Source organism: Microtus oregoni, unplaced genomic scaffold, assembly GCF_018167655.1.
Source record: "Microtus oregoni isolate MIOR12 unplaced genomic scaffold, Mior012 000009F_ref0000495, whole genome shotgun sequence".
NCBI classification, from domain to species: Eukaryota; Metazoa; Chordata; class Mammalia; order Rodentia; family Cricetidae; genus Microtus; species Microtus oregoni.
This window is the reverse complement of record NW_024543068.1, coordinates 56657029-56684892: the sequence shown is the minus strand read 5'-3', so window position 1 is coordinate 56684892 and position 27864 is coordinate 56657029. Positions and strand designations below refer to the sequence as shown.

The following is a 27864-nucleotide window of genomic DNA, read 5'->3' as shown; positions in this document are numbered from 1 at the left end:
TCTAATCAAAACTGAAAGAAGAGTGCTCTTTAGTTACTGTTTGTTCTCCTTTTATCATCTTGTCTATGTTTCTCATGAGAGTGATTTCTTTTTTGTCTTCATGTTCATTCTGTTGATTTCTCAACCAGGGGAAACTAATAGGTCTGACTATTTTCCACCATTCTGTTGAAATTGTTCTCATTAAAGTTACCAGTGACCTACTTCCTAATTGCCAAGTTCAGTGTGTGTTTTTCAGTGCTTACCTCTTAAGTCCATCTGTTTGTGAGTCAAAGAAGCTACTGAGAGGAAATATAATCATGTTAGAGATTCTTGTTAATATTTCACATTTTATAGTTCATATCTTTGATATCATTATTACTTTAATAACTTCCATGGGGAGAACTCCGAAGTAAGTTGATTATGAACCATCTTTCATTTTTATAGCATGCACAGTCCCTGTGGTATGTCACGGTGCTGCTTCAGATTCTAGGCAGGCAATGTTAAGGGATGCAGCCATCTGCAGAGCTGAAGATTACAGATAATGTAACAGATTGTCTAAGTAATATTTTGGCAGAAGGTATCTAAGGGGAAGTTTTCCTAGTTAGGAACATGTTCTTTCTGATTATGCATGTTCATGCTAACAAAAATATTCTACTAGAAAGTATAATTCATGGATTTGACAGACAATAAATTTAAATTACTTTAGTCAAAAAGTTAAAGACTAACCCTATAACGATGAAGATAAAATTAATTTATATATCAAGTCCTAGTAATTTTCTGTGGGTCATGAATATTTCCAAAATATAGTTCCTAAACCTTTTGTCTATTCTTTTCTCTTGTGGTTTCCAGATTTCAGATTAATAATATTGATTCAGCAACCTGTTGGGTTATGAATTATATTTTTAAATTCCAACAGAAAGAAATGAACACTATCATTATGAACCATTTGAAATAGAAACAGAATTTCTTTTTCTCATTTTAGACTTCATCAGAATATGCCATAAATAAATATGCTTTATTTTCCTCCATAGTCCATATTAATAATTTACCTGCCAAGTCTGACTCCCACCACCTGAATGTAAGCCTCATAAGACAAGGAGTGCTCTTCTTGGAGGTGGCGTCCTCAGTCGCCCACAGCAGAGATTCATTAAATACTGTCAGACAGGGAGGGAGGCATGGGGGAAGATTCTGTACCCTTTCCAGAGAACTTAGTATTGAAAAAATGGATGAGGGAATGGTGGTTAGAGAAATGGCTAACAGCATAGGCTGGTCTTCCAAGATTTGACTCTTAATCATCACGATGGCCAGGTTAATGATGTACACCTTTAATCCCAGCCCTCTGGAGGCAGATACAGGTAGGTTTCTGTGAGGTCAGCTAGGGTCACATAGTGAGAGAGACCCTGACTTTAAAAAACAAAATCAAATCTTACAGTAATTAGCACAAATAAAGTATATAATTATAAGTACTTTGTTCAGTTTGCTTTGTCTTTTTTTAATATTAGAGTAGTTGAGAGGAGTCAGTAAGATGATGAGGAGTCTATAGACAGTCTAGACCACACTATACCTTATCGTAACAGAATCACAAACATTAGGATGGCAGTGAAGCTAAGTGATGCATTTTCACATTTTCTTTTTTTTTTTTTTTGGTATGTGCTCATTGTATGTGGTCCTATGTTGCATCTGGACATTTATATAAGTATACAATATATCTTGATATATATCTTTTTTTTTTTTGGTTATTTGAGACAGGGTTTCTCTGTGGTTTTGGAGCCTGTCCTGGAACTAGCCCTTGTAGACCAGGCTGGTCTCGAACTCACAGAGATCCTCCTGCCTCTGCCTCCCGAGTGCTGGGATTAAAGGTGTGCGCCACCACCGCCCGGCTATATATATAACTTGATAACATTCTCCCTATCCTCCTACGTTTTTTGTCTACTCTCAGCTGCCTTTTATTAGTCTTCCTTTATTCCCCTAGACACTTTCACTTCACTTCTACTTTTGATGTTCCATATACATATTTGACTTTATGTAAACACTATAGTTCTTAAAAGTTAAGGTCTCTCTCTCTCTCTCTCTCTCTCTCTCTCTCTCTCTCTCTCACACACACACACACACACACACACAGCAAGAGTAACCTCATTTTCATTTAAAGTACTTTTTAGCCTTTTCATTATTGGAATTAAAGCATTTTACCATAGGTTTTTTTTTTTAAGATAATGTTATGGTGTGTGTGTGTGTGTGTGTGTGTGTGTGTGTGTGTGTGTGAAGGGTGAAATCCAGGCACAGCCTCAAGTCTTATATGGTGGTTTGAATAAAAGCTTCCATAGGTTCATAGTGATAGCACTATTAGAGAAGGTGTGGGCTTGTTGGAGTAGGTGTGGCTTCATTGGAGAAAGTATGTCACTAGGGGAATGGACTTAGACTTCTCAGAAGCTCAAACTAGGTGGCTCACAGTCTCTTCATGCTGCCTGCCATTCCAGATATAGAACTCTCTGCTCCCCCACTCAGGATATCTCTCTCCTGGCTCTCGTATCTGTCCGCCCTCCATCTTGACCATCCCTTTCCCTCAAGTTCTCCTCAACCTTCCCTTCTCCCCTCCTCTTCCCTCTCTCTCCCTCCTTTTACCCCACCCCCACCAGCTCCCATGCTCCCAATCCTGTCAGGCCACCCTGTCTGTCTCCAACCCCCAGATGGGTCTATATGTGGTTTTTTGGGGAGTTCACCTTATTACTCAGTTTCTCTAGGATCCTGAACTATAGGCTTGATGCCCTTTGTTTATGCCAAGTATCCACTTATGAGTGAGTACATGCCATATTCATTTTGGGTCTGGGTTACCTCACTCAGGATAGTGTTTTCTAATTCCAAAGATTTACATGCAAAATTCAAGGTGTCATTGTTTTTTACCGCTGAGTAGTACTCTAATGTGTAGATGTGCCACACTTTCTTTATACATTCTTCAGTTGAGGGGCATCTAGGTTGTTTCCAGGTTCTGGCTATTACAAATAGTTCTGCTATGAACATAGTTGAACAAATGCTTTTGTAGTATGATTGAGCATCTTTTGGATATATTCCCAAGAGTGGTATTGCTAAATCCTGTTATAGGTTGATTCCCAATTTTCTAAGAAACCGCCACACTGATTTCCAAAGTGGTTATACAAGATTGCATTTCCACCAGCAATGGATGAGTGTTCCCCTTACTATACATTCTTTCCAACATAAGCTATCATTGGTGGTTTTGATCTTAGCCATTCTGACAGGTGTAAGATGGTATCTCAGAGTTGTTTTGATTTGCATTTCCCTGATAGCTAAGGAAGTTGAACATTTCCTTAAGTGTCTTTTGGCCATTTGAAATTCTTCTGTTGAGCATTCTCTGTTTAGTTCAATATCACATTTTTTTAAAATTGAGTTATTTAGAATTTTACTGTCTAATTTCTTGAGTTTTTTATATATCTTGGAGATCAGTCCTTTGTGTGATGTAGGGTTGGTAAAAGTCTTCCCCATTCATTAGGCTGCCTTTTTGTCTTACTGACTGTGTCCTTTGCTTTACAGAAGCTTCTCAGCTTCAGGGGATCCCATTTATTTATTGTTGCTCTTAGTGCTCTTAGTGTCTCTGCTAGTGGGATTATATTTAGGAAGTGGTCTCCTGTGCCCATGCATTGAAGACTACTTCCCACTTTCTCTTCTTTTAGGTTCAGTGTGGTTGGATTTATATTGAGGTCTTTAATCCATTTGGACTTGAGTTTTGTGCATGCTGATAGATATGGATCTATTTTCTTTCTTCTACATGTTGATATCCAGTTATGCCAACACCATTTGTTGAAGGTGCTTTCTTTTTTGCATTGTATAATTTTAGTTTCTTTGACAAAAATCAGGTTTATAGGTGTTCATAGGTGTATGGATTAATATCAGGTCTTCAATTTGATTCCATTTATCAATGTCTCTGTTTTTATGCCAATACCAAGCTGTTCTCATTATTGTAGCTCTATAATAGAGCTTGATGTCAGGGATGATAATGCCTCCGGCAGTTCCTTTATTGTACAGGATTGTTTTGGCAATCCTGGGTTTTTTATTTTTCCATATGAAGTTGATTATTGTTCTTTCAAGATCTGTAAAGAATTGTGTTGGGATTTTGATGAGGATTGCATTGAATCCATAGATTGCTTTTGGTAAGATTGCCATTTTTACTATGTTGATCCTTCCTATCCAAGAGCATGGGAGATCTTTCCATTTTCTGGTATCTTCTTCAATTTCTATCTTCCAAGACTTAAAGTTCTTGTCAAATAGGTCTTTCACTTTCTTGGTTAGTGTTACCCCAAGATATTTATGTTATTTGTGGCTATTGTGAAAGGTGATGTTTCTCTGATTTCTCTTTCAGCTTCTTAACCATTTGTGTACAGGAGGGCTTCTAATTTTTTTGAGTTGATCTTGTCACCTGCCACATCACTGAAGGTTTTATCAGTTGTAGGAGTACTTTGGTAGAGTTTTTGGAGTCACTTATATATTTATATGATGGATTACATTGATAGATTTTCATATGTTGAACCATCCCTGCATCTCTGGGATAAAGCCTACTTGATCATGATGAATGATTTTTTTTATGTGTTCTTCGATTCAGTTTGCCAGCATTTTATTGAGAATTTCTACATTGATGTTCATTAGTGAGATTGGTCTGTAATTCTCTTTCTTGGTTGAGTCTTTGTATGATTTTGGTATCAGGATAACTATAGCCTCATAAAAAGTGTTGGAAATGTCTCATCTGTTTCTAGTATGTGGAACACTTTGAGAAGTATAGGTATTAACTCTTCTTGGAAGTTCTGATAGAATTCTGCAGTAAAACCATCCGACCCTGGGCTTTTTTTTTGGGGGGGGGGGTTGATGACAGCTTTTATCTCCTTGCAGTTTATAGGTCTATTTAAATTGCTCACCTGGTCTTGATTTAATTTTGGTATATGGTATCTATCTAAAAAATAGTCCATTTCTTCTACATTTTCCAATTTTGTGAAGTACAGGTTTTTGTAGTATAACCTAATGATTCTCTGAATTTCCTCAGGGTCTGTTGTTATGTCCCTTTTTCATTTCTGACTTTGTTACTTTGGATGTTTTCTCTCTCCCCTTTGATTAGTTTGGATAAGGGTTTGTCAGTCTTCTTCATCTTCTCAAAGAACCAGCTCTTTGTTTCATTGACTCTTTGTATTGTTTTCTTTGTTTCTATTTTGTTGATTTCAGCCCTCTGTTTGATTATTTCCTGTCTTCTACTCCTCCTCGGTGAGTCTGCTTCTTTTTGTTCTAGAGCTTTCAGGTGGGCTGTTAAGTCAGAAATGTGACTTTCTCCAGTTTCTTTATATGGGCACTTAGTGCTATGAACTTTCCTCTTAGTACTGCTTTCATAGTGTCCCATAGGTTTGAATGTGTTGTGCATTCATTTTCGTTGAATTCAAGGAGGACTTTAATTTTTTTCTGTATTTCTTCCTTGAACCAGAGGTGGTTCAGTAGTTGACTGTTCAATTTCCATGAGTTTGTAAGCTTTCTCAGATTAGTATTGTTGTTAAATTCTAATTTTAATCCCTGGTGATCCGGTAAGACACAGGTGGTTATTCCAATTTTTTTTCTTTTTTTTTTTTTATTGAGAAAAGGAGAAAAAAAACAAGTTTCCGCCTCCTCCCAGCCTCCCATTTCCCTCACCCTCCTCCCACCCTTCTCCCCTTCCCCCTACTCCTCTCCCCCTCCCTCTCCAGTCCAAAGAGTAGTCAGGGTTCCCTGCCCTGTGGAAAGTCCAAGGTCCTCCCCCCTCCGTCCATATCTAGGAAGGTGAACACCCAAACTGGCTAGGCTCCCACAAAGCCAGCACATTAAGTAGGATCAAAACCCCGTGCCATTGTCCTTGGCTTCTCATCAGCCCTCATTGTTCGCCATGTTCAGAGAGTCCGGTTTTATCCCATGCTTTTTCAGTCACAGTCCAGCTGGCCTTGGTGAGCTCCCAATAGATCAGCCCCACTGTCTCAGTGGGTGGGTGCACCCCTCGTGGTCCCGACTTCTTTGCTCATGTTCTCCCTCCTTCTGCTCCTCATTGGGACCTTGGGAGCTCAGTCCAGTGCTCCAGTGTGGGTCTCTGTCTCTATCTCCATCCATCACCAGATGAAGGTTCTATGGTGATATGCGAGATATTCGTCAGTATTGCTATAGGATAGGGTCATTTCAGGTTCCCTATCCTCAGCTGCCCAAGGCACTAACTGGGGACATCGCCTTGGGCTCCTGGGAGCCACTCTAGGTTCAAGTCTCTTGCCAACCCTAAGGTGGCTCCCTTAACTAAGAATTGTGCTTCCGTGCTCCCCTATCCAACCTTCCTTTATCCCAATCATCCTTTTTCCCCAAGTTCCCCCCATCCTCCCCTTCTCCCTTTTCTCTCCCCATCTCCCCTTACCCCCATCCCACCCCACTCCTAAGCTCCCAATTTTCTCCCCGGCAATTTTGTCTACTTCCCATTGCCAAGAGGATAACTATATGTTTTTCCTTGGGTTCACCTTCTTACTTAGCTTCTTTAGGTTCACCAATTGTAGACTCCGTGACCCTTATTTATGGCTAGAAACCAATTATGAGTGAGTACATCCCATGTTCATCTTTTTGGGTCTGGGTTACCTCACTCAGTATAGTGTTTTCTATTTCCATCCATTTGCATGCAAAATTCGAGAAGTCATTCTTGGGCTCTCTGCAGGGCCTCTACTCCCTGCATACTGCCTCTTTCTTCCTATCCCACCCAGCTTGCATCCAGAAACCTCCCCACTTTGGCCCCCGTGCCCTCTTTTGGCACATAACATCACCCAGCCCAGCCTGTCTGGGCACTGGGTCCGAATCCAAGGGGCAACCAAACGGGCGGGCGTTCCTTTGTTTCTATAGCCTGCCTGCACCAAGCAAGGTAGGCGCTTTGTTTAAGAGCTACCCAACCAGCACGGAGACCTGATCTGGGTGCCAGGAGAGCCAGCATTGGGGAGAGCCATCATTGGGCACGGAGATCAGATCTCGGCACCAGGAGAGCCATCACTGGGAAGGTACATTAGTTGGCAAGGAGTCCAATTTTTTTTTTTTTAATCTGTGGATGTGATCAATTTTTGAGAAGGTTCCATGAGGTGCTGAAAAGAAGGTATATACTTTCCTGTTTGGGTGAAATGTTCTATATATGTCTGTTAAATCCATTTGATTCATTACATCTGTTAGTTCTCTTCTTTCTCTGTTAAGTTTCTGTCTGGTTGACCTCTCCATTTGCGAGTGAGGAGTGTTGAAGTCTCCTACTATTAGTGTGTGGTGTTTAATGTGTGATTTGAGTTCTAGTAATGTTTCTTTTACATATGTTGGTGCTCTTGTATTTGGGGCATAGATGTTCAGGACTGAGATTTCATCTTGATGAATTGTTCCTGTTATGAGTATAAAGTGTCCTTTTCCATCTCTTCTGACTGATTTTAGTTTGAAATCAATTTTGTTAGATATTAGGATAGCTACACCCATTTGTTTTTTAGGTTCATTTGATTGCAAAACCTATTCCCAACCCTTTACTCTGAGGTAGTGTCTGTCTTTGAGGTTGAGGTGTGTTTCTTGTAAAAAGCAGAAGGCTGGATCCTGTTTTCATATCCATTCTCTTAGCCTGTATCTTTTTATAGGCAAATTGAGTTCATTGATAGTAAGCAATATTATTGATCAGTGGTTGTTAACTCCGGTTATTTTTCGGCAGTAGTGTGGTGTGTGTTTCCCTTCTTTGGGTTATGCTGGTGGTGGGGGTGGGGGTTGTGGGTGTAGTTAGCTTCCTTGGGTTGAGGTTTTTCTTCTAGTACTTTCTGTAAGGCTGGGTTTGTGGATATGTATTGTTTAGATTTGTTTTTGTCATGGAATATCTTGTTTTCTCCATCGATGGTGAATGAAAGCTTTACTAGGTATAGTAGTCTGGGCTTTTTTTTTTTCTTTGTAACAATGTGTTTGAGAGTTTTATTTTTATCTTTTCAACATTTTATATAGTCACTCATTTTGTTTATTTTTAAAGACATTTGAACAATTAATACAATTGTGTTCATTGTAGGTTTAATTTACTTTTGACAATTTACTGAAGATGTTTAGTGTTTTCTAGTCCTTATTTGCCTGGAGCGGGAGAATCATGGCGACTTACTGATTCAGCTTCTTTCTCCCAGCATTCCGTTCTGTTTTCTCCGCCTACCTAAGGTTTGGCCTATCAAATGGGTCTAGGCAGTTTCTTTATTAATAAGGAATCACTCCCACATCAATAAATGCTTTGTCAGATATGTTGGGATACATTTTCCTACTCCAGGCTTGCTTTGTTATAATCACAGCAGTACCTAGTCAGGAAAAGATGCTTTGCTTTAGATTCTCTGTGATTCCTTTTAGTGATCATGACTGGGGGTTTCATATCATATCTGACCCATGGAAAGGCAAGTTTCCCCCAGAAAGTTATATCTTTTGTGATAATCCTACACTGCCTCTGATATACTGCCTCCTTCTCCAATCTAATCTGGAAGCCTGTTTTCCACTACTGCTCTGATACTGCTGATTCCACTGCAAGTTTCTAGACTCCTCTTCCGATGTGGGCATCCATTTCAGACTCCACTTCCTTAGAATTGTTGTCAGAAGTAAATGTTAGGGCTTTTATTTTTCCAAATATTTTTCTTCTATTAAAAGATAATCTGATTTTTCTTGGAAGTTTGTTAGTATGATGAGTAACACTGACTGTTTCTAAAATGTTAAAACTAGTGATTAATTCCTGGAATAATTCTCCTCAATCATGCTGCATTCTCTTTAAATGTTGCTGGATTAGAGTTGGAAGATTTTTAGTTTTAATGTTTGTACCTACGTTCATGAGAAATATTACTGTTTTTTCAAATTTATTTTTATTTTGTGTTCACTGGTGTTTTGTCCACATGTATGTCTGTGTGAGGGTGTCAGAATCCCTGGAACTGGAGTTATGGACATCTGTGAGAAGCCAGCCATTTGGGTGCTGGGGATTGAACCCGGTTCCTCTGGAAGAACGGTCAGTGCTCTTAACTGCTGAGCCATTTCTCCAGCCCCAAGAAATGTTGCTCTTTTCATTTGTTTCCCTTTAGTGTCTTAGGTTTTGGTATCAAAACATTCCAACAGACTTAGATAGACACTGTTTAAGGCAGAAATAGTAGGCCTGGAGAGATGACTCAGCTGTTAAGAGCACCAACTGCTCTCCAGAGGACCTGGGTTCAATTTCTAGCACCCACATTGCAGCTCACAACTGTCTGTAATCCAGTTCCATGGCATCTGACATCCTCACACAGACATATATGCAGACAAAACACCAATGTACATAAATACAAATAAATACATTATTTTTAAAAAGAAAGAGTATATCCGATTTTTCTAATTTTTATCAATTTTCAAGAGAAGGATATATTCAATTAAAATTGTCATGTTTTTCTGTTTGGTTTTTTTGTGACAGTGTTTCTCTTCATGACCCTGGCTGTCCTGGAACTTGCTCTTCAGACCAGGCTGGCTTCAAACTCAGAGATCCACCTGCATCTGCCTGCCAAGTGCTGTGATTAAAGGCATGCATCACCACATCCTGACCCGAATTTTGTCTGTTTTTAATATCGATGGCATTTTAGAGTATAGAGTCTTTGTGCCAAGTGCAACAAATTATTGGTATCATTTTTAAAGGTGTCCTTGGAACATGTCTTTAGCTTATTCTTTGGTATTGGTCTGTTACATATTCATGTGCAAAGCAAGTATTGTTTTATTACTTCTTATTGCCTTATGATTTATCTAATACATATTTTTCTTGGCAGCTTCTATGTTTTTGAAACAGGCATTTGAAGGTGAATACCCTAAATTATTACGTCTTTATAATGACTTATGGAAGCGTCTTCAGCAGTACAGTCAAAATACCCAAGGAAATTTCAGTACAAGTGGAATTGCTGATCTCTATGTTGACCTCCCACACATGGAAGACGATAGACAAGACATGTTCATGCTGAAAAAGCCAGACTATGAGTATGTTTTATTTAGTATGATTGAATGGGTCATTGGCATTTTATTAATTTTGTTTTCTATTTCCTTATAATTGGGACTTGAGGATATATTACGTTGCTAAGTCAATTGGGTGACTGGTGTGTTTTGCAAATCTTGTACTGAGACTAAACATTGTATCTTCTGCCAAAATGGGTTTTGAAGTTTAACACTACGCTGTGTAGTGAGAAACTGGGTGATAAGCAAATGCAGTCTTTGTCTTTGAGTTGATCTGGTGTGTTCTGAAACTGTCAGGGAAATAAATCTTAGGCTGGGGTAGTTCCTCAGACAGTGCTTTAGAAAACACTAAGTACGGTTAGATCTATCCCAGAAAATCCCTTCAGTTTCCACAAAGCACATATTTTGTAACCATCTTCAAGAACTTCATTGGAAACCAATATATTGTGTCTATGAATTCTACCCTGCCAGCTTTCCACAAAAACTGATAAAGATTTCACATTTCTGTGTGAGTACCAGATTAAGTGATTAACTTTTCTCCAATTCTAAAATCCTGTTTATTTTCACAACACTGACTGAAGTAGCAATGGAGTCTTGTCACTTAGTTAGAAAAGCCGATGGGTAAGTTCTGGGTAATGTTAGCTGCTTGTTTCTCTTTCAGTGTCTTTCCTAGAACGGCTAGTTATGTCTGCTGGTACTGACTAATGAGGTACATAGCCAGGTTAGGCTGAAATAGTAGGTTGTCTTCTCCATGGCTGTTCTGGGATAAAAGGCGGAGTAGCCAAAATGTGGTGCAAGAGGAGACGAAGCTACAGAAATTTAATAAAACATTGACAAAGAAGTGACATAAAATACCATATTCAATATCATTGTATTTCTGGCTTAGCTTTATATTCAGTCCTTGCATATGTACTAGGAAAGTAATGGATGTAGCACAAACCGGCGGGAATGATACTTTATCTTCAGAAGATAGAATTATGATTTTGTACTTTTTGCTAGTCAAGGTGTCTGTATAGTCTATGCTTTCATCATTATGGCACCTGAGAGAAACAACCCATCACTTGGTAGGCAGAGACAGGTGGATCTCTGTGAGTTCTAGGCCAACGTGGTCTACAGAGCAAGAGCATGTTCTAGGACAACCAAAGCTATATAAAGAAGCCCTGTCTAAGAGAGAAAAAGAAAGAGGCGCCTTGTTTGTTAATTTGATTTTAAAAAGGAGTATAATGACCATTTAACACAGAAAGAGTAGTCGTTGATAAATAACAATCTTTAGTCATATGCAAAAAATGAAGCTGGACCTTTTTCTGACTGTATACAAAAATGAACTAAAAGTGGATGAAAGTCTTAAATGTACAGCATTAGGGTTAAATAGATGGCTTAGCAGTTCTGAACATTTATTGCTCACAAAGGACCCAAGTTCAGTTTGCAGTACCCACATGGTGGTGGTTCATAACCATTTGTAACTCCAGTTTCAGAGGACCTGATACCTTCTTCTGAAGTTTGTGGGTACCAGTCATAGACACACACACACACACACACACACACACACTATGTGCGTGCATGCATGCATGCATACATACATACATATATGTGTATATATACATACACACATACATGCAAACAAAACATAGACAGCATAAATCCTTAAAATTTTTTCATGTATAAAAGTATTGTTATAGGAGAATGTAATATGATTTGAGATATGGTAAAATATTCTTAGGTATGATATTGAAAGTCTAAGCAGCGAAAGAATATGTATGTGTGTGTGTATGTGTATGTATGACTGCCTCAAGATCACCAACAGTAGAAAATATTTGTGATTATATCTGAAATCTGGCTTGTGTTTAGACTACACAAAGAATATTTTCAATTCAATAATGAAAATACATTATCCAATTAAAAGGATTAAAATTGACATATCTCCCAAAAACATTGATGGCTTAAAAATACATAAAAAGAGACTAATCATCAAGTAAGAAAAGGCAAATAAGCCAAACCTCAGAGACTTCTATTTCATGTCGACTGGGATGCTAATAGTCAGAGAGAGGTAGCAGATCACATTAGCAAGTATGTCGAGAAACAAGAGCCATTATATGCTGCTCTTGGAAACCTGAAATGACATAGGACTTTGAAAAGTAGTTTGGGGCTGGAGAGGTGGATCAGAATTTAAGAGCACTCAGTAAATAAGTTTTTTAAAAAATAAGGAGAAGGGGGAGGATGAAAAGAATGTAGTTGCTTGGCGTTTCCTCAAACTATTAAACAAACCATTTTTATATGACCATTATTTTCATTCTTAGGTCTGTAACCAGGAGAAAAAAAGACATGTTCACACCAAAATTTGTATATAGCTGTATGGTGGTGGTGCACACCTTCGATCCCAGCACTTGGGAGGCAGAGGCAGGTGGCTGTCTGTGAATTCGAGGTCAGCCTGGTTTACAAGAGCTAGTTCCAGGATAGCCAGGGCTGTTACACAGAAAAACTCAGTCCTTGAAAAACCAAATAAATAAATACATAAATACATAAAATTTATATGCAAATGCTATGAGCTAAAAGATGGAAGTAACCTAAATATTCATTGCAATATCGATAAATGAAGAGTTTTATTCATAAATAAAAAGCTTTATCCATCAATGAACATTGTTTATTCATAAAAGGAAATGAAGCACTAATATGTGTCAATGAAAAATTGAGAACATGGGTAAACTTTGAAAAACTGCATCATGCTAAATGAAAGAAACCAATGGTAAAGCATACCCACCATTCATATAAAGATATAGAATAAAGATACCCAAGGAAATTAAATGTAGCTTAGTGGTCATACAGAGCTGGGCGTGAAGTATGTATGTATGTGTGTTGGTTGAGGTGGGTGATAGACAAGGTTTGGGGGTACCTTAGAGACAGGGATTCTCTGTGTAGCCCTGCCTGTCCTGGAGCTCTGGCTATAGAGCAGGATGGATTCAAATTCAGATTCTCTGCCTCCCAAGTGCTGGGATTAAAAGTGTGTCCCACCTTGCCAGCTTCTTTTTCTATTTTTCTAAATTTATTTATTTTATGTGTATGAATACCTGCATTTATGTATGCATACCTTGTGGCTATGGAATCATATGTTGACTCCCCTGTAACTGTAATTATAGATGTTTGGGAGCCATCATGTAGGTGTTGGGAAATCAACTCAGGTCCTCTACAAGAACTACCAATACTCACTGAGCTATTGATTAATTGTGCTGACTGATGATTGCAGGGATTTTAAATATACAATTATTAAGCTTAGATGTTAAGAAAATGAAATGCATAATATGTAAATATATTTTAATAAAGCTCTTTTTAGTGGAAAACAAAGAGATACATTATATTTTTCTGAAAACTTTTATTATTTTAAAATAAATTAAATCTACTTCTTAGATTAAAATAATAAATAGGATTGTCATGTGGAAGACAAACAAATTGTAAATAAAATAAAATAGAACTTGCCAGTTGAGGAAAGTTATAGTCGTCGGTTTTGGTCAGTGAGACTACAGTGGTGGAGCTGTGGGGTGGGCTTCAGGCCTCTTGATACTGCGCATTGTCGAATGGTCAATGGCATTTGCTTTCTCCCTGATATCTCACTTTCATTTTCTTCTCCACCTACTACCGCCATTCTATACTGAGCTCATGACTTAGTTAAAAAAAATGTGTGTCCGAATGTTCTGATCAAATGTATTTCTGTGTGCCATCTACATGCCTAGTACCCATGGAGGCAAGAAAAGGGCATTGGACCCCTTGAAACCGGAGCTAAAGAAGTTGTGAGCTGCCGTGTGGGTGCTGAGAGTTGAACCCAGCTCCTCTGGGTTCTTAATCACCTCATGTTGCCTGTCCATCCTGATGTTTGACTTTTTATGTATTTTCTGTTAGCTCGTGAACCTTACAAGGACAGTGTACTGTCTTTTAACCAAGCACATTGCAGAATTGCCAAGTACATGAAATACTTGGCAGATTATAAAGATTAAGTGATATTTGTAGGAAGAGAAGAGGTAAGAAATGGTGGGACACATAGAAAGTCACATTTATACCCAACTTTCCCCTGCCCCCTTTTCACTAGACTGTAAAGGACTATTTATTTTTGTCTTCTCACCACTTATCAAACTGCCTGGTACCTGTTCCAGTAAATATGTGTTGAGTGAGATACTCACTAAACGAGAAAGCATGAAGAGATAACTGTGGAATTGCGTGTCAGGAGCCAAGAGCAGTCTGACCTCTAGGCTTGTGGGTCGACAAGGTGAGACAGGGAGGCTGTTGCTGTCCACAGAGAGGTCAGATATTCTCAAGGTTAGCGTGTAAGACAAAGAAGAGAGCGGAAAGGTTGGTTAAGGGATGATAAGCAGGGGATGTGAAAAGACAGCAGTTAATCGTGGGAGTAAAGCAGTTTAATAACGGTGAAAGGCTTCTGCTAGTAATTGAAAGAGCACTGTAAAATCCAGCCATTGGCTGCTATGGGATCCTGTAGGAAGTGCTGGGGCCAGAAAAGAATAAGAGAGGGTTTGGTAAGCAGAAGTTTTATTTTGTGGAGAATACTGTGAAACAAATGAGAACTCTGCTCAAGAACATTTATGCTATTATAGGACTTTGACGAGTATTTCTTCATTTTTCTTTCATTCTTGCTGGTATCCCAAGAGTGGAAACTGTTGAAGGCCTACCTCTGTATCCTTCCCTAAGTCTGTAGGTTTTGGTATTCATGATAACACCTGTGAATAAAAAGGGTTGAGCTAATGGGAGAGGAATCTGCTGGCTGCCTCTCTTGGGTATGCTCTGATGGTCTATAAATAGGATAGAATTAATAGGCTCTTGCAGTGTTCTGTTAGTTTCGGGGATCGGCCAATCCAGTAAGTGATGGTGCATGCTATACTACATAGCTAAGATTTACACCTAAAATGCTTATGTAGTTTTTATAGATGCTCACTTATAAAAGTGCTTATATCTTTTTAAAACAAATTCTTGTTAGTAGTTACATTCATTGGAGATATATTTTGAAATGTATTTATAACTATAGTTTATAACTGTTACTTACCTTTTAAAATATTTTATTTTCACAGTCCAGAAAAGGCTTTGAAAGATTCACTGCAACCCTATGAGGCTGCTTATCTCTCAAAATCCCTATCGAGACTCTTCGATCCCATCAACTTGGTTTTTCCCCCTGGTGGGCGTAACCCTCCTTCCTCTGATGAGCTCGATGGCATCATTAAAACCATAACAAGGTATGTATTTCTTATATAACAGCATGCCAGGCTGACTGCCATGATTACCAGTGGCAGTACACTTTAAATTTACCTCAAATTACTCAAGTAATTAGGCTTTCAATTAAATTGAGTTTTATAATGATTGAGCATTCACATAGTGCTTGAGATTCCAATTAATAAAACCATTTAAATATAGATACAGTGTGTAGAGTGCAGAAACCATCTGTTGTGGCCCAGTGTTGGTGACAAACACATTTAATCCCAGCACTTATGAGTCAGAGGCAGGTGGATTACTGTGAGTTCAAGACCAGCTTGGTCTACAGAGCTATTTCCAGGACAGGCTCCAAAGCTACACAGAGAAACCCTGTCTTGAAAAATTACACACACAAAAGAAAATCATGTTATAATTACTTTGTAACTTAGCAAAATAAAATTAATTTAGCTATTCGTACTCTATGAACTTCCTAGTATTATATAGGAAAACATAAAATAATCGTACAAACTGAAAATCTCAGACATGCATAGAGGTTTTATCCCAGAAACCCAGAAAGCACTTTATGACAGAAACAGGATTAATTATTTTGTTTGATGTAGCAGGCTGTCTTTTGGGCCACCAACCAGCTCCCAAATCATGACATGGAGACATATTAATTATAAATGCTCAGCCTTTTCTTAATGCTTATTCCACTAACTTATAACTTAATTTAACCCGTTTCTTTTCCCCTACGTTTTGCCTCAGGAGTTGTTGGACCTCCCTTCACTTTACATGTTGTACTCTGTGTCTGGCTGGCTGACAGCCCCGCCTATCCCTCTGCTGCCTAGCTATTGACTGTTCTTCTTTTTATTAGATCGGTCAAGTGCCTTAGGCAGGCAAGGTAAAACAGCAACACATCTTTACATAATTAAACAAATGCAACACATCTTTACATAGTTAAAGTAATATTCCACAAGATAAAGTTCACTACCATACGCGTGCCCAATGAATGTGAATAGCTTTTAAATTAAAATGGGACGGCATCCAGCAGAGCTGTTTCTTCAGTACTTGCAGACAAATGTAGTTATGCTGTGGCTTCAGAGGTATTACAATCAGATTACTGGTTAGAACTCCAGTCCCTGCCCTAGCTGACAAGTTGTCATAACAGACAGTCTGTACTTTCATGATTGACATCTTGAGGAATAAAATAGTGAGTGGCTGGGCAATCTAGGACCATGAGGTAGAATTGTTTACGTTCTTTCATTTGAAGACAGCACTTTACAGAAGTCATACTTATATGAGTATCTGCAGCTGTACATGTGCTGGTTCAATACTTGAACTGCCCTATACTTCTCGCCATGGACTTGGCCTTGATAGTCTTGACTGTATGCTTCTCACCTTAGCATTTTGTACCTTTATGGTGTACTTGTGGGCCAGGTGCTATATTCAACTTGGTCTCTGTACCTAGTTCTGTAAATGCTAGGGAGGTTGAGCGTCAAGGGTGACATGTAGGGATGAAGAAGGGCGCTTATGCCAGCGTTACTAGAGTGCAAAGGCCGCAGTCTGAGGGCTGTGGGAAAGCGCATTGTGCTGGGTGTATAGATACCGAGTCAGGGTCTCTATATAGCCTTAACTGTCCTAGAACTCTTCCTATAGACCAAACTGACCTCCAGCTCATAGAGATCTGCTTGCCTCTGCCTCCCAAGTACTTAAGCCAGCCAGGGTCTTGTGGATTCATTAGCTTCTTTACAAAGTTAATCTAGCAAGTGCCAAAATTTCATCCACTGCAGAGATGATGCATTTCTTTCATGATTTCATGAGATTTTTAACTCATGGTTTTGGAAAAATACCCTCTTTGTTTCTACAGTCACATCAGCTGTCCTGCCAGCTCACTGTTGAAGTCGGCAATGAATGTGACAGAAATATTTAACAATCTGAAAGTTTAAATGTGAAAATTACACTTCTGTGCTGTCCATATATTTAAAGTTATTCTCTACAAAGCAGAATTAACTGGCCTAGTTTGTACAGAACCCAAGTGTCCTTATGTGTCATATGTAATTTGTATGTTTAGCCTGTGTTCCCCCAAGGTCATCATTCCATTCAAGAGCTGTCACTTCCTTGCAGATGTCTGTGCAGGCAGTGCTCTAATTGCCCTTATCAGTAGTAACAAGAGCGCCGCTTTAAATCTGTTCACAATTACTCCTTAATCACAGATTGAACCCACACGTGGCTTGCTTTTATTAATGTGAAACTGATCATTAACAAAGCCATCTCAAAGCCCTTTTCCTACTGCTAAATTTAGGGAGAAAAATGAAACATCATAACCAATTCCTGGAAGCAATCAGCAAAATCTATATAAAGATTCAGCATGTCCCTCATTGGGCTTCAGGTTTTGAGGTGCTCATTAATTGTTGAAGAATTGTGTGCTAAAAACTGAAATCTGCTTTTGTTTTCTCTAGTGAACTCAATGTGGCTGCTGTTGATGCAAACCTCACATTAGCTGTGTCAAAAAACGTGGCCAAGACCATACAGCTATATGGTGTGAAATCAGAGCAGCTTGTAAGTAGTGTATCTTTATTTATACATTTTAATGATTTGGCTAAAAAGTTCTAGTTATAAACTTTTTGAATGACTATAAGTAATAAAACAATTAAGTAATCCATTTGTATTTAAATGAGTTGTTCTAGTTGGTTTCGTAATAATATTTAGAGTAGCATGCTAAGTAATTTACATGGACTGACCCACAATGATAATTATGTTATGAAGTTCCTACTTTCAGTTCCAAATTGTGTTTGCTAATATGGTGCTATTTTCTATTCATTTGTTCTTGTAATTTTGACATAAATTAGAGGCATCCTTATTTTTTCCAAACTTTGTTTATTGAAAAAGCCATACAGAGACACAGTAGCTATTGGTAGGCAATGAGATGACTAATTTTTCTTTCAAGGCTTACTTATAGATATTCATAGTTTAAAACACACACACACACACAAATATGGTTTATCATCATAAATAAAATAAAATCTGATGTTGTATCCAGTAGAATTTAGTGTAGCTACTCAGGTCCCAGGAAAGAAGTCCCTACGAGGTGGCCCCAGCAGGGCATAAACGTGAGAAGCCAGAGCAGGCCCTTCCTAGAGCTGACTTTCCTTCTTGTTGAGGACAAGTTGAGGGGTGGGAAGGAGGCAGTAGTCATAAAAATATATAGTTTAAATTAATGTAATAATGGCAAAAGGCTTTGAAAATGGAAACTGTGTTAATTAATGATCGATTATGTACTATTAGTGACAATCTATGACCTGAAATCTCTTGATCCTCCCTAACCAACAGTGAAGACTAATAAAATATTTTAATAGAATTCTTTCTCTGTCCGAAATAGTTTTACTTTTCAACTTCCATTCGGTTGGCTAAAGGAAGCCTAATCATTAAATAAAATTATAAATAACATTTATTTTAAAGCATATTACTAAAACCTGAAGTTACTGTTTCTTTCCAGTAAATAACACTGTTTCTGCGATCCTAGTTTTAAATTTTGACACATGTCATTTTTTACTTTGAAATGATAGTTATTGGTTTGTTTGTATATGTGTGCATGGCTTCAAGTGCGCATGTGCATGCATGCCGTGGTGTGCATGTGAAAGTCACAAGTGTGTTCTTTCCTTCTACTCGGATCCTCAGATGTAATAGTTGGCACCATGCCTTCTCTGTCCTCTCCCACGCTCTCTTCAGTTGTGTGTGTGTGTGTGTGTATAAGAGCGATCAAGGAAGATACTTGCTGTGAACATCTGGCCTCCATATCTGCACACATACACATACACCCACACACATGTAAGTCCACATACACTCAAGTACATACACAGCACACAATGATACGAACACAATAATATACATTTTTACAATCATAAATTATCAGTGCGTATATGTTTACCCTAAGGCTCTGCTGTTATTCTCAAAGGTATGTATAATATAAGCTTATATCTAAAGATGAGTCTAAAGCCTTTTACCAGAGAATCTATTTTTTTTTTTACTCATTTTTTTTTCTTGGATTTTTGAAACCCAGTCGCTTGTCTTGACTTGTTATATAACCTTGCCTGATCTGTATTCCTTGACTTAGCAAACTTGCCATCTGTTTTAGTCACTGCTCTATTGCTGTGAAGAGACACCATTGCCAGAGCTCGACTCCAATGGGGTTCAGGCCCCAAAGAGGAGGTGGGGAGTCTGCTAAGGAGGGAGCCCAACACGATCTGAAGGGAGTCAGGATGGCTGCCCACGTATTGAAAACAGACCGTATCTTGTATGCTCTCTAACTGAATTATAGTTTAACCACAGGCGATACTGAGAACAGACTCAATGATTCTGGGGTGAAAGCGGTCATCGGCTTTATTACAACATTTTTCTTTAAGCAGAAAACAATAAGTTTAACAAGAATCTAAATGCTTATTGTTCTCGATATTCAAAAACCCCGTCAGGTGCCCTCTTAAACTTCCTGCTGCACAATCTTGGTCTTTGTGGTCAGGAGGGATCAGACATTAAGTCATGAGAAACCAACCCGTAAAGCAATTTTCATTCCTCAAGGGGCAAGATGTGTACCATGTAGCACCACAAGCACTGAGCTGCCTCCTAATTGCGCCCCTTTGTGCCTTGGTCTTATAATATGGCTTGTTCCCCTCATAGGCTCCCACAGGGGAAGGTGCTGACATATTACCTTTTTCCATTATACTGAACCATTCTGATTCCTTCAGTGTATACGCCTGTGTATGGCAGAGGGGGAGCAAGCCAGCCTATCTTCTTAACAGAATTTGCTCCCCCTGGGGCATAACAGAGCTTGCTATTCCTCCAGTAAGCCACCGATCCTGGGCAGTATTCTATGCTGCTTGCCGTTAATGGCCTCAGGCTCTGGTCCATTGTTTCTCTTGATTGTGTGCTTTTCATCCTTGGAGTCTGCTGTGCCCAGTTAGTAAATCATTAGCTTCTCTATGATTCCTGTGTGGGAGTAGGCATGTTGTCATGCTGTACGATTCCACAGTGGTAGGGATTTTTTCCAAAGAATTATTTGATATAAAGAGACTGCCATTGTATACACTTCATCCTTCAACAAAGCACGCATAAATTTTCCCAAAAGAAAGGGATAAGGAAATTCCCATAACATAATGAAAATCACTAAAGTGAAAGATGCTGGAGAGCTGTGGTCTGCAATGTGTAAATGCTGGGACTTGGTAAAGCAGTAGTGGTTGGCATGTGGTCCATGCACACCATGACCAAGCCAACTATTATAAGAGAAAACATTTAGTTGAGGGCTTGCTTACAGTTTCAGCAGTTTAGTCCATTAACATCATGAAAAAAAGCCTGGTGATATGCAGGCAGATGCTGCAGCTGTAGCTGAGAGCTACCACCTGATCTGTAGGCAGAGAATGAAACCCCAAAGCCTACTCCTAATCCTGCATCTGCACACACACTCGGGAGACAGAGATAGGCGGATCTATGTGAGTTTGAGGCCAGCCTGGTCTACAGAGCGAGTTCCTGGACAGGTTCCAAAGCTACAGAGAAACCCTGTCTCAAAACTCAAATAAATAAATAAAAAGATTATAAAGTTTTATAATTAAGAAAATAATAAATATATTATAAACATATCATTATATAAACGTGTAAACATACTTATTAATGAAGTATTTTTAAAGGTGAATTATTGGGTTTTTTTCCCTAGCACTGAAATTTTAAGGCATGAAATATAGACTCTTATTGTAAATGTCAAATGTTTTGAACTGTGAAAAGAACATGGACATGTAATTAAGTTGTAGATCCGTTGAAGAAATAACAGAATGACATTTAGTAGAAAGTTTCCATTTAATGCAGGTCAACAACACTGTATAAGGTCAGTAGTTATGAACCTAGGGTTTTGTTTTGAAGCTTTGTAAATATATACTTTATTTCATGAATAATTTCATAAGTGCCTTGGAGATTTGACATTCATAAACTTTGGGGGAAAACCTATAATGATGATATAAAGACAGTAGAGTTTATAGCCAGCTGTGGTGCATGCCTTTAGTCCCAGCACTCAAGAGTCAGAGGCAGGCAGTCTCTGAGTTCAAGACCAACCTAACCTACAGAGTGAGTTCCAGAACAGCCAGGGCTACCCAGAAAAACCTTCTTTCAGGGAAGGAAAAAAAAAGAGTTTGTTTATTTTAGCTTTAAAAGTATTGTGGAGAATTTAATATCATCCACAGGGATGTCATTCCATGTTGTATAATATGACAGTGGTCTCTGCTGTCACATTCAGACAAATAAAAAAGCAAAAGAAGTCTGAAATCACTGGAAAGCGTTTGTATGCGTATGAGCAGTTCAGATGTATCCATGGCTTCTCATGCCAAAGAAACTTTGCCATAGTACAAGCACACTGGTCTCTTTGGGCTCATGATTCTCTTGATCATCAGACACCCATCCATCTTTGCGTCTGTTGTTTTTAGCCTGAAATATTTTAAAACCATTGCTTCTAGCTTTCCAGATTTGTAAGTGCTTGATTTTCTGGAGGCTATGATAGGTCAGTAGTAGATGTGTTGATTTCTTGGAGAGGCCTGAAGAGATAGCTCAGTGGTTAAGAGTACTGTCTGCTCTTTCTGAGGTTCTGAGTTCAATTTCCACTCCACATGGTGACTCACAACCATCTGTAATGAGGTCTGGTGCCCTCTTCTGGCCTGCAGACATACACACAAGACAGAATATTGTATACATAATGAATAAATAAATATTTTTTTTAAAAAAAAAAGACCATCTTGGGCAGCAAAGCATGGCCCATTCTCACACAAACAAACAGCAACAAAAAAATATTTTTTGAAATTAAAAAGACTATTTTTTAAAAAACTATGTATTTTTTTAATTTTTTAAAAATGTCAGTATAAGTGTGCTGATGTTTCCATTAGACACTGCTGTGACAGACAGGTCTGCATGGCATTCAGCACTGTGCTGGTTGGAAGAACTGTAAACTAGGTGACTTTGCTTGGCTGCTTGCTCACACAGTGACTGCTGTCCTGAACCTTAGGTAAGATTGCTCCAGATATTTGTAATTTGGCAGCAGGCTCTCTTAGGCAGCAGCACTGGAGAGAAAGTACTTCATAAACCTGACTCAGCAAAGCCGCTCGTCCATAACGTCAAGTTCAAGGGTATGAGGGTCTCTGCAAACACCAGAGCCAGCAGAATAACCATCTGTGTGAGGCAAAAGGAAATCCAGTTCAAATTCTAGTCTGAGACAGTTTATTTTAGGCATGTTTAAGTGCAGTACAATTTGAGAAAGCAAAACAAAACCATTTCCTGGTGTAACAACCCCTTGTGTACAAGTAGGCATAATTACATTGAAACTCTTCTCGTAGTACATGAGAAGATGGGTTCTGGAGATAGGCTGCGTGTGCTGCCCTAAGGGTCTCGGGGAGGCTCTGCTGTGATCTCAGTCATACGAAAGTGTAGAGGTCTTCTGGGCTATTAGCCACTTCCACTTCTGATTGTGGAAATTTGGGAATACTGCATATACTGATCTTCATTGTGTTTTAAAAATATGTATTATCTTCTTAGACTCTTTTTTTTCACTGTAGGGTCTCACAGTGTAACATTGGCTACCTGGCTAGCTTGGAAATCACTGTGTAGACCAAGCTGGCCTTGAAATCAGAGATCCTCCTGCCTCTGCCTCCTGAGTGCTGGGATTAAAGATGTGTGCCGCCACCACCACCTAAAAATCTGCATTGTCTTCAACTTACCTATTTCACCCTTATTTTTCTCAATAAAAATATTTTAGTTTTCCTCCTGCATTCCAAAATGTGAAGCTTCATTAATCTCTGTATCTTTCATCTGCAACCCAGCAAATACTGGGTTTTATCCTGTAATTCTTCAGTGTGTGTTCCTTCCCATTTTGCTTTAATACCATCAAGAAGACCTTGTTTGGAGTCTCCCTGCTGAGTTGCTCAGTCCGGACTGCCTCCAAGTGCTTCACGCTCCTAGACTAACTTCTACCTACCATTCCTACTTCAGTCTCCTGATTATAGATACGCAGCATCGTTCCCAGTGAAACTTTTAAAAGTATTTTGGTTTTCCACATGTTGTCATAGGAAGGATTAGTCTGAATTATCTAGTCAGCTTTTCACCTGAATTGGAAATCCCAGAACTATAAAATGTAAATATAAAATATTTTATAATCCTACCCTGTTCCAATGTATGCAAATAACTTAATTCCTTCTTGTGCTTGAGAATGCTACTGTTAGAAAGTGTATTTCAGGAGAGAGGACTGTTAGCAGTGAGCCATGCGGAGGCTGTGTCAGCAGCTTCCACATAGCATACCTACAGAGATACACACAATAATACAGGTTACAGTCTCCTTCCAGGAAACCTGTAACGGAAATCTACCTTGTTGCCGAGGGCTGCTAAGGATGCAAGCCTGGGGTAGCCTGAGGCAAGATGACGGCCATGGCACCAAACCAGGAATTGGGTCAGTGGGATCTTGGTTTGTTTTCATGTCTCACAGTTATAAGTATTAGATCAGATTCTGAATCGAGAAATGCGGGAGTAATGGTGGGAGGCAGGTAAAAAGAGAGTGATTCACATACACATGCCAAGGGCAAACGAGGGAAAGAAAGGAGAAATGAGCATTTTCTTGAAAGAAAAATGAGTGCAATCAAATTTGCTGCATTTGAGTATAAGTGAACTCATTTGCATTTTCAACACTATTATGCCTCTCTTGTTATCTGTTAGTGTAGCAGATTTATTACACAGACCAAGGCGGTGATTTCTGTGCACATCATTACTATGAGGTTGTACCGTTTGAGAGCACTTGCTAAGACAGCTAAGCAGCACCAAGTGGTGGCATGTGGAAAGATCTCCATGGTGATAACCAAGAACACCGTGTCTCCCTCATAGAATCTTAACATTTTTCAATATCGTAAGATACAAAGTGTTAGTTTACTGAATGTGAGTGGGTGAGTTTCAGGGGATCTGTAAACCCCAGGAAATTATAAAATGTTCTGTTATATAAATCTGCTTCTGGGAAAATGCTTGAGCAGATTTCAGCAGTCAGTTACTCTCCTCCTGAATAACAATAGGAAGATATCTGTAAAGACCTCAAGTGTTTGGAAAGTAAACAACACACTTTTAAATGACCCATGGTCAAAGGAAAATGGTAACTGAATTGCGTATCATAAAAATGATGCATCTTAAAAGTTTGTTTTGTTTTAAGACAGGGTCTCACTATGTAGTCCTGGATGTCCTAGAACTCACTCTGTAGACCAGACTAGCCTTGAACTCATAGAGAGCTGCCTGCCTCTACCTCCTGAGTGCTAGAATTAAAGGCATGGGCCACCACTCCTGGCCTTTATTTTAAGAACTTATAATCATAGCAAAATCTGCATTAACATAGAACTTATTATTTTCAGTTGTGGTAGAACTCTTATTGTTTATCTAAGAAAATGTTTTGAAGCCTAAAAAGATAGTTTTAAGATGATAATACAACTATAAAAATGCCTTGGGTATAAAACTTTAAATTCATATAAATAGTATAAATAGTGTACTTTCTCCCAATATGCCAAATACAAATGGACTGGACCCTGTGACTGTAACTCTTACTTTAAAATTGTTCTTATTTATATAATTTTACTTTATCAAAGTTAAAACCTTCCCTTTTTATTTAGACAATACTTTTTTATTCAGACCAAGATTGTAATTTGAAATAATCTTTTTCTACATTGTGAAGATGTGTCTTTGCCAAGGTGCCTTCTGGTTGGTTTAATAGAGAGCTGAATAGCCAATAGCTAGGCAGGAAGAGTTAACCCTGGACTCCTGGGCATAGAGAGAGGAGAAGCCTAAGTTATAGGCCAAACTTTCATAATTAATAAGAAGCCTCCATGTCATTATTTGGGAGCTAGCTCACTGGCAGGACAGAGAAAGACTTGTTACTTTAGAACAAAGGATTCTGTCTCAAATATGTGCTGGGTGATCTGTAATAAAAGCATTTGATGCATGAGCATAAGTGAAAACAACTACTGTAGCAATGAAACAGTCCAGCTAAAAATTACCTTGGTAAGTAGAAAAGCGGACTCGTCACTTCCTGAACAAAAAGTAAGTGAGGGTATAACAGCATGTTCATTAACTCTTGTTTTAATAGTTTTAGAGCCTGTGTTGAGTATATAGTATTTACTCTACTTTTTATGCAGGACACCACTGTCAATTGGTATGTCTGCCACATTGTTCTCCATTATGAAATTCTAGTATGAACTTTCTCTTGTATGTTTTCTAATGTACAGAAAAATGTTTAGAAAGATAATGGAAAAGCCACATAAAAAATTACCCTGTAAGCCAGGCGATAATGGCACACACCTTTAATCCCTGTACTTGGGAGGCAAAGACAATCAGACTTCTGTGGTTTTGAGGCCAGTGTGGTCTACTGACAAGTTCCACGACAGCCAGAGCTGCACAGAGAAACCCTATCTTGAAAAACAGAACGAAACAAGTTACCCTGTAGTCTTGACATTGCCATAACATTAATGGAGAACATGGACATATAGATTACTAATTGGTATTTCCATGAAATTTAGAAAGAGAATTAATCTTTTATAATTTGAACTATATGATGCATTTTCTAGTTTTTGTTTTTTTAGACATTTTTCTGAGTCAGCTTTAGTGCTCCCTGCAGGTAATTTTCAGTACATTTTCTAGGACCTTGAGCTGTCCTTCCCTTGATTGCCAATTTTTGTTCTGATTCAGTAGTGCTTGGGGAACTCGGGATATTCCATCCACAACCTAACAGGAGATGGTGTGTTCTCTAGCTCCACTGTAGCTTTCTGTGCGGATCTGGCCACATCCAGAATTCATGGGCTGCTCCTCCTGCACTGTAACGTATAGCTACAATCTCAGAAACATATATTTCATAGTTAAATTTAAAAAGGAATATTATTTCTTTCTTCTACTTAGGAGTTATTTTATTATTCAAGCATTTGTTTAGCTTTTAGATGTGTGTCTGAGAGTGAGAGACAGATATCTGAAACTCAAACATTTCTTTGGTTTCTACCATTTTTTCATCCATAGTATGGCATAAAATATTGTCCGTGTATACATTTCTTATGTTTTATTAGTTTCAATTTCATATTGTTCCTACTTTAGTGCTGGTTTTGGGCCTTTGTGCAGGCTAGTCATTTCAAATAACTCTGGTTTAAAATAGTAGCTCTCAAGTCATTGACTAAACACACAAAAGGCATCTTCTTTGAGACATTCTGTACAACATGTCTATAAACTAGCAAAAACTAGGGAACTAACCCATGTGAAATACATTACATTTTTTGTTCAGAACTAAACAAATAAAACTCCGTAAATTCAACAGTATATGAATGTTACTACTAATATTAAGTTTGTGTGGGATTTTTGGTTGACTCTAAATCTAACTTGAAATACTACTGTGTCAGATGTGGTGATGTTTTACGCCTGCAATCTCAACACTCAGGAGGCTGAAGCAGGGGGATGGCAGCAAGACTGAAAGCCAGTCTGTGATGATAGTGAGCTCTAGCCAGCCAGGGCTGCAGAGTGATGGCTAGTCTCGGAAGACAGGAAAGAAGGGAAGGGAAGGGAAGGAAGGAAAGTACAAGAGAAATTAGAGGGTCTGGAGAATTGCCTTAATGGTTAAGAGTACTTACTGCTCTTACAGAGGACCCAGGTTTGGTTCCCATTTACCCCCATGGTGGCTCACAACCATTTGTAACTCCAGTTTCAGAGTATGTGACACCCTCTCCTGCTGTCGTGGGCTCATGTTTGCACATGCACATCCTCAAGCACATGTGTATACACATATGTGTAATTTTAGATACTGAGATCCCCTTAGTCCTCAAGAGTAAAAACACGGGATCTGCTATGCCGGAACTGGCAATAAATTAACCATGGAGAATGATAGAAAGAGTAAAAATTGCAACGTTATTAGCCTAGGGTGCTCATAGTGGGGCACGCCATTTGCTGAGATACAAGAAAACTGTAAGAAGGATACAAGATTGGGGAAGGTGAGAATCAAGTTTTTGGCTTTGGGCATATTAAATTTGAAAGAGAAAATAGGTTGAATTATCACTAAATTGAATAAGAACATCTGGAGTTCTCATGAGAAGACAAGACAGGGTCTTCAGTGTACTCTCCCCCAGTCCTCCGCCAAGGAGGATTTTCTGTTCTCTTTTCCTTTTTCCCAGGACAGGGAGCTAGTGCCTAGTTGTTGTAAGTCAAGGATTCTGCAAAGCAGGAGACAGCCCTTCACAACAAAGAATAATTGGGTGTAGACGTCAGTATTGGAGAATTTGGTGTATTTAGAGCAGTCATCTTAAGAGAAGAAAAGACACTGGGACAGTGAGGAAGAGGTGAAGAGTAGGAAAGTTGTGAAGGGATAACCCAGAGCCAGAGAGGACACAGTGGCCTTTGTTATCATTCCTAAAGAGATGGGTCCCCTTGGGTGAGAGACAGACAGATAAGTAGATACACCACACAGAGAGAGCTAGGGTATAGAGTTTATTTAGTGGGTTCTAGAAGGGGAAAGGGAGGAACGGGAGAAGGAGAGGGGGGAGAGAGAACCAAAGCTAAAGGTCAGAGAGAGGGGTGGGGCAGAACAAGCTTGTGGGCTGGAGAGGAGGAGGGCGGTAACCCTCTTGCCTTGGTAGAAGGGGTGGGGGTGGGAGTGGGCAGGGCTTGTCTCTTAAAGGGACAGGGTACCCA

General features: G+C 38.9%; 1 protein-coding gene across 2 annotated transcripts in view; it reads left to right on the top strand.

Moving 5' to 3' along the window:
* Positions 1–27864, top strand: part of Cog5 (component of oligomeric golgi complex 5) — a 235607-nt gene that overhangs the window by 163061 nt on the left and 44682 nt on the right. For both annotated transcript variants that reach the window (XM_041657980.1, XM_041657978.1), the window contains 3 exons: positions 9786–9990; positions 15033–15194; positions 17610–17709. In XM_041657980.1, the coding sequence (XP_041513914.1) occupies positions 9786–9990; positions 15033–15194; positions 17610–17709 (467 nt within the window). The remainder of the gene's footprint in view (positions 1–9785; positions 9991–15032; positions 15195–17609; positions 17710–27864) is intronic.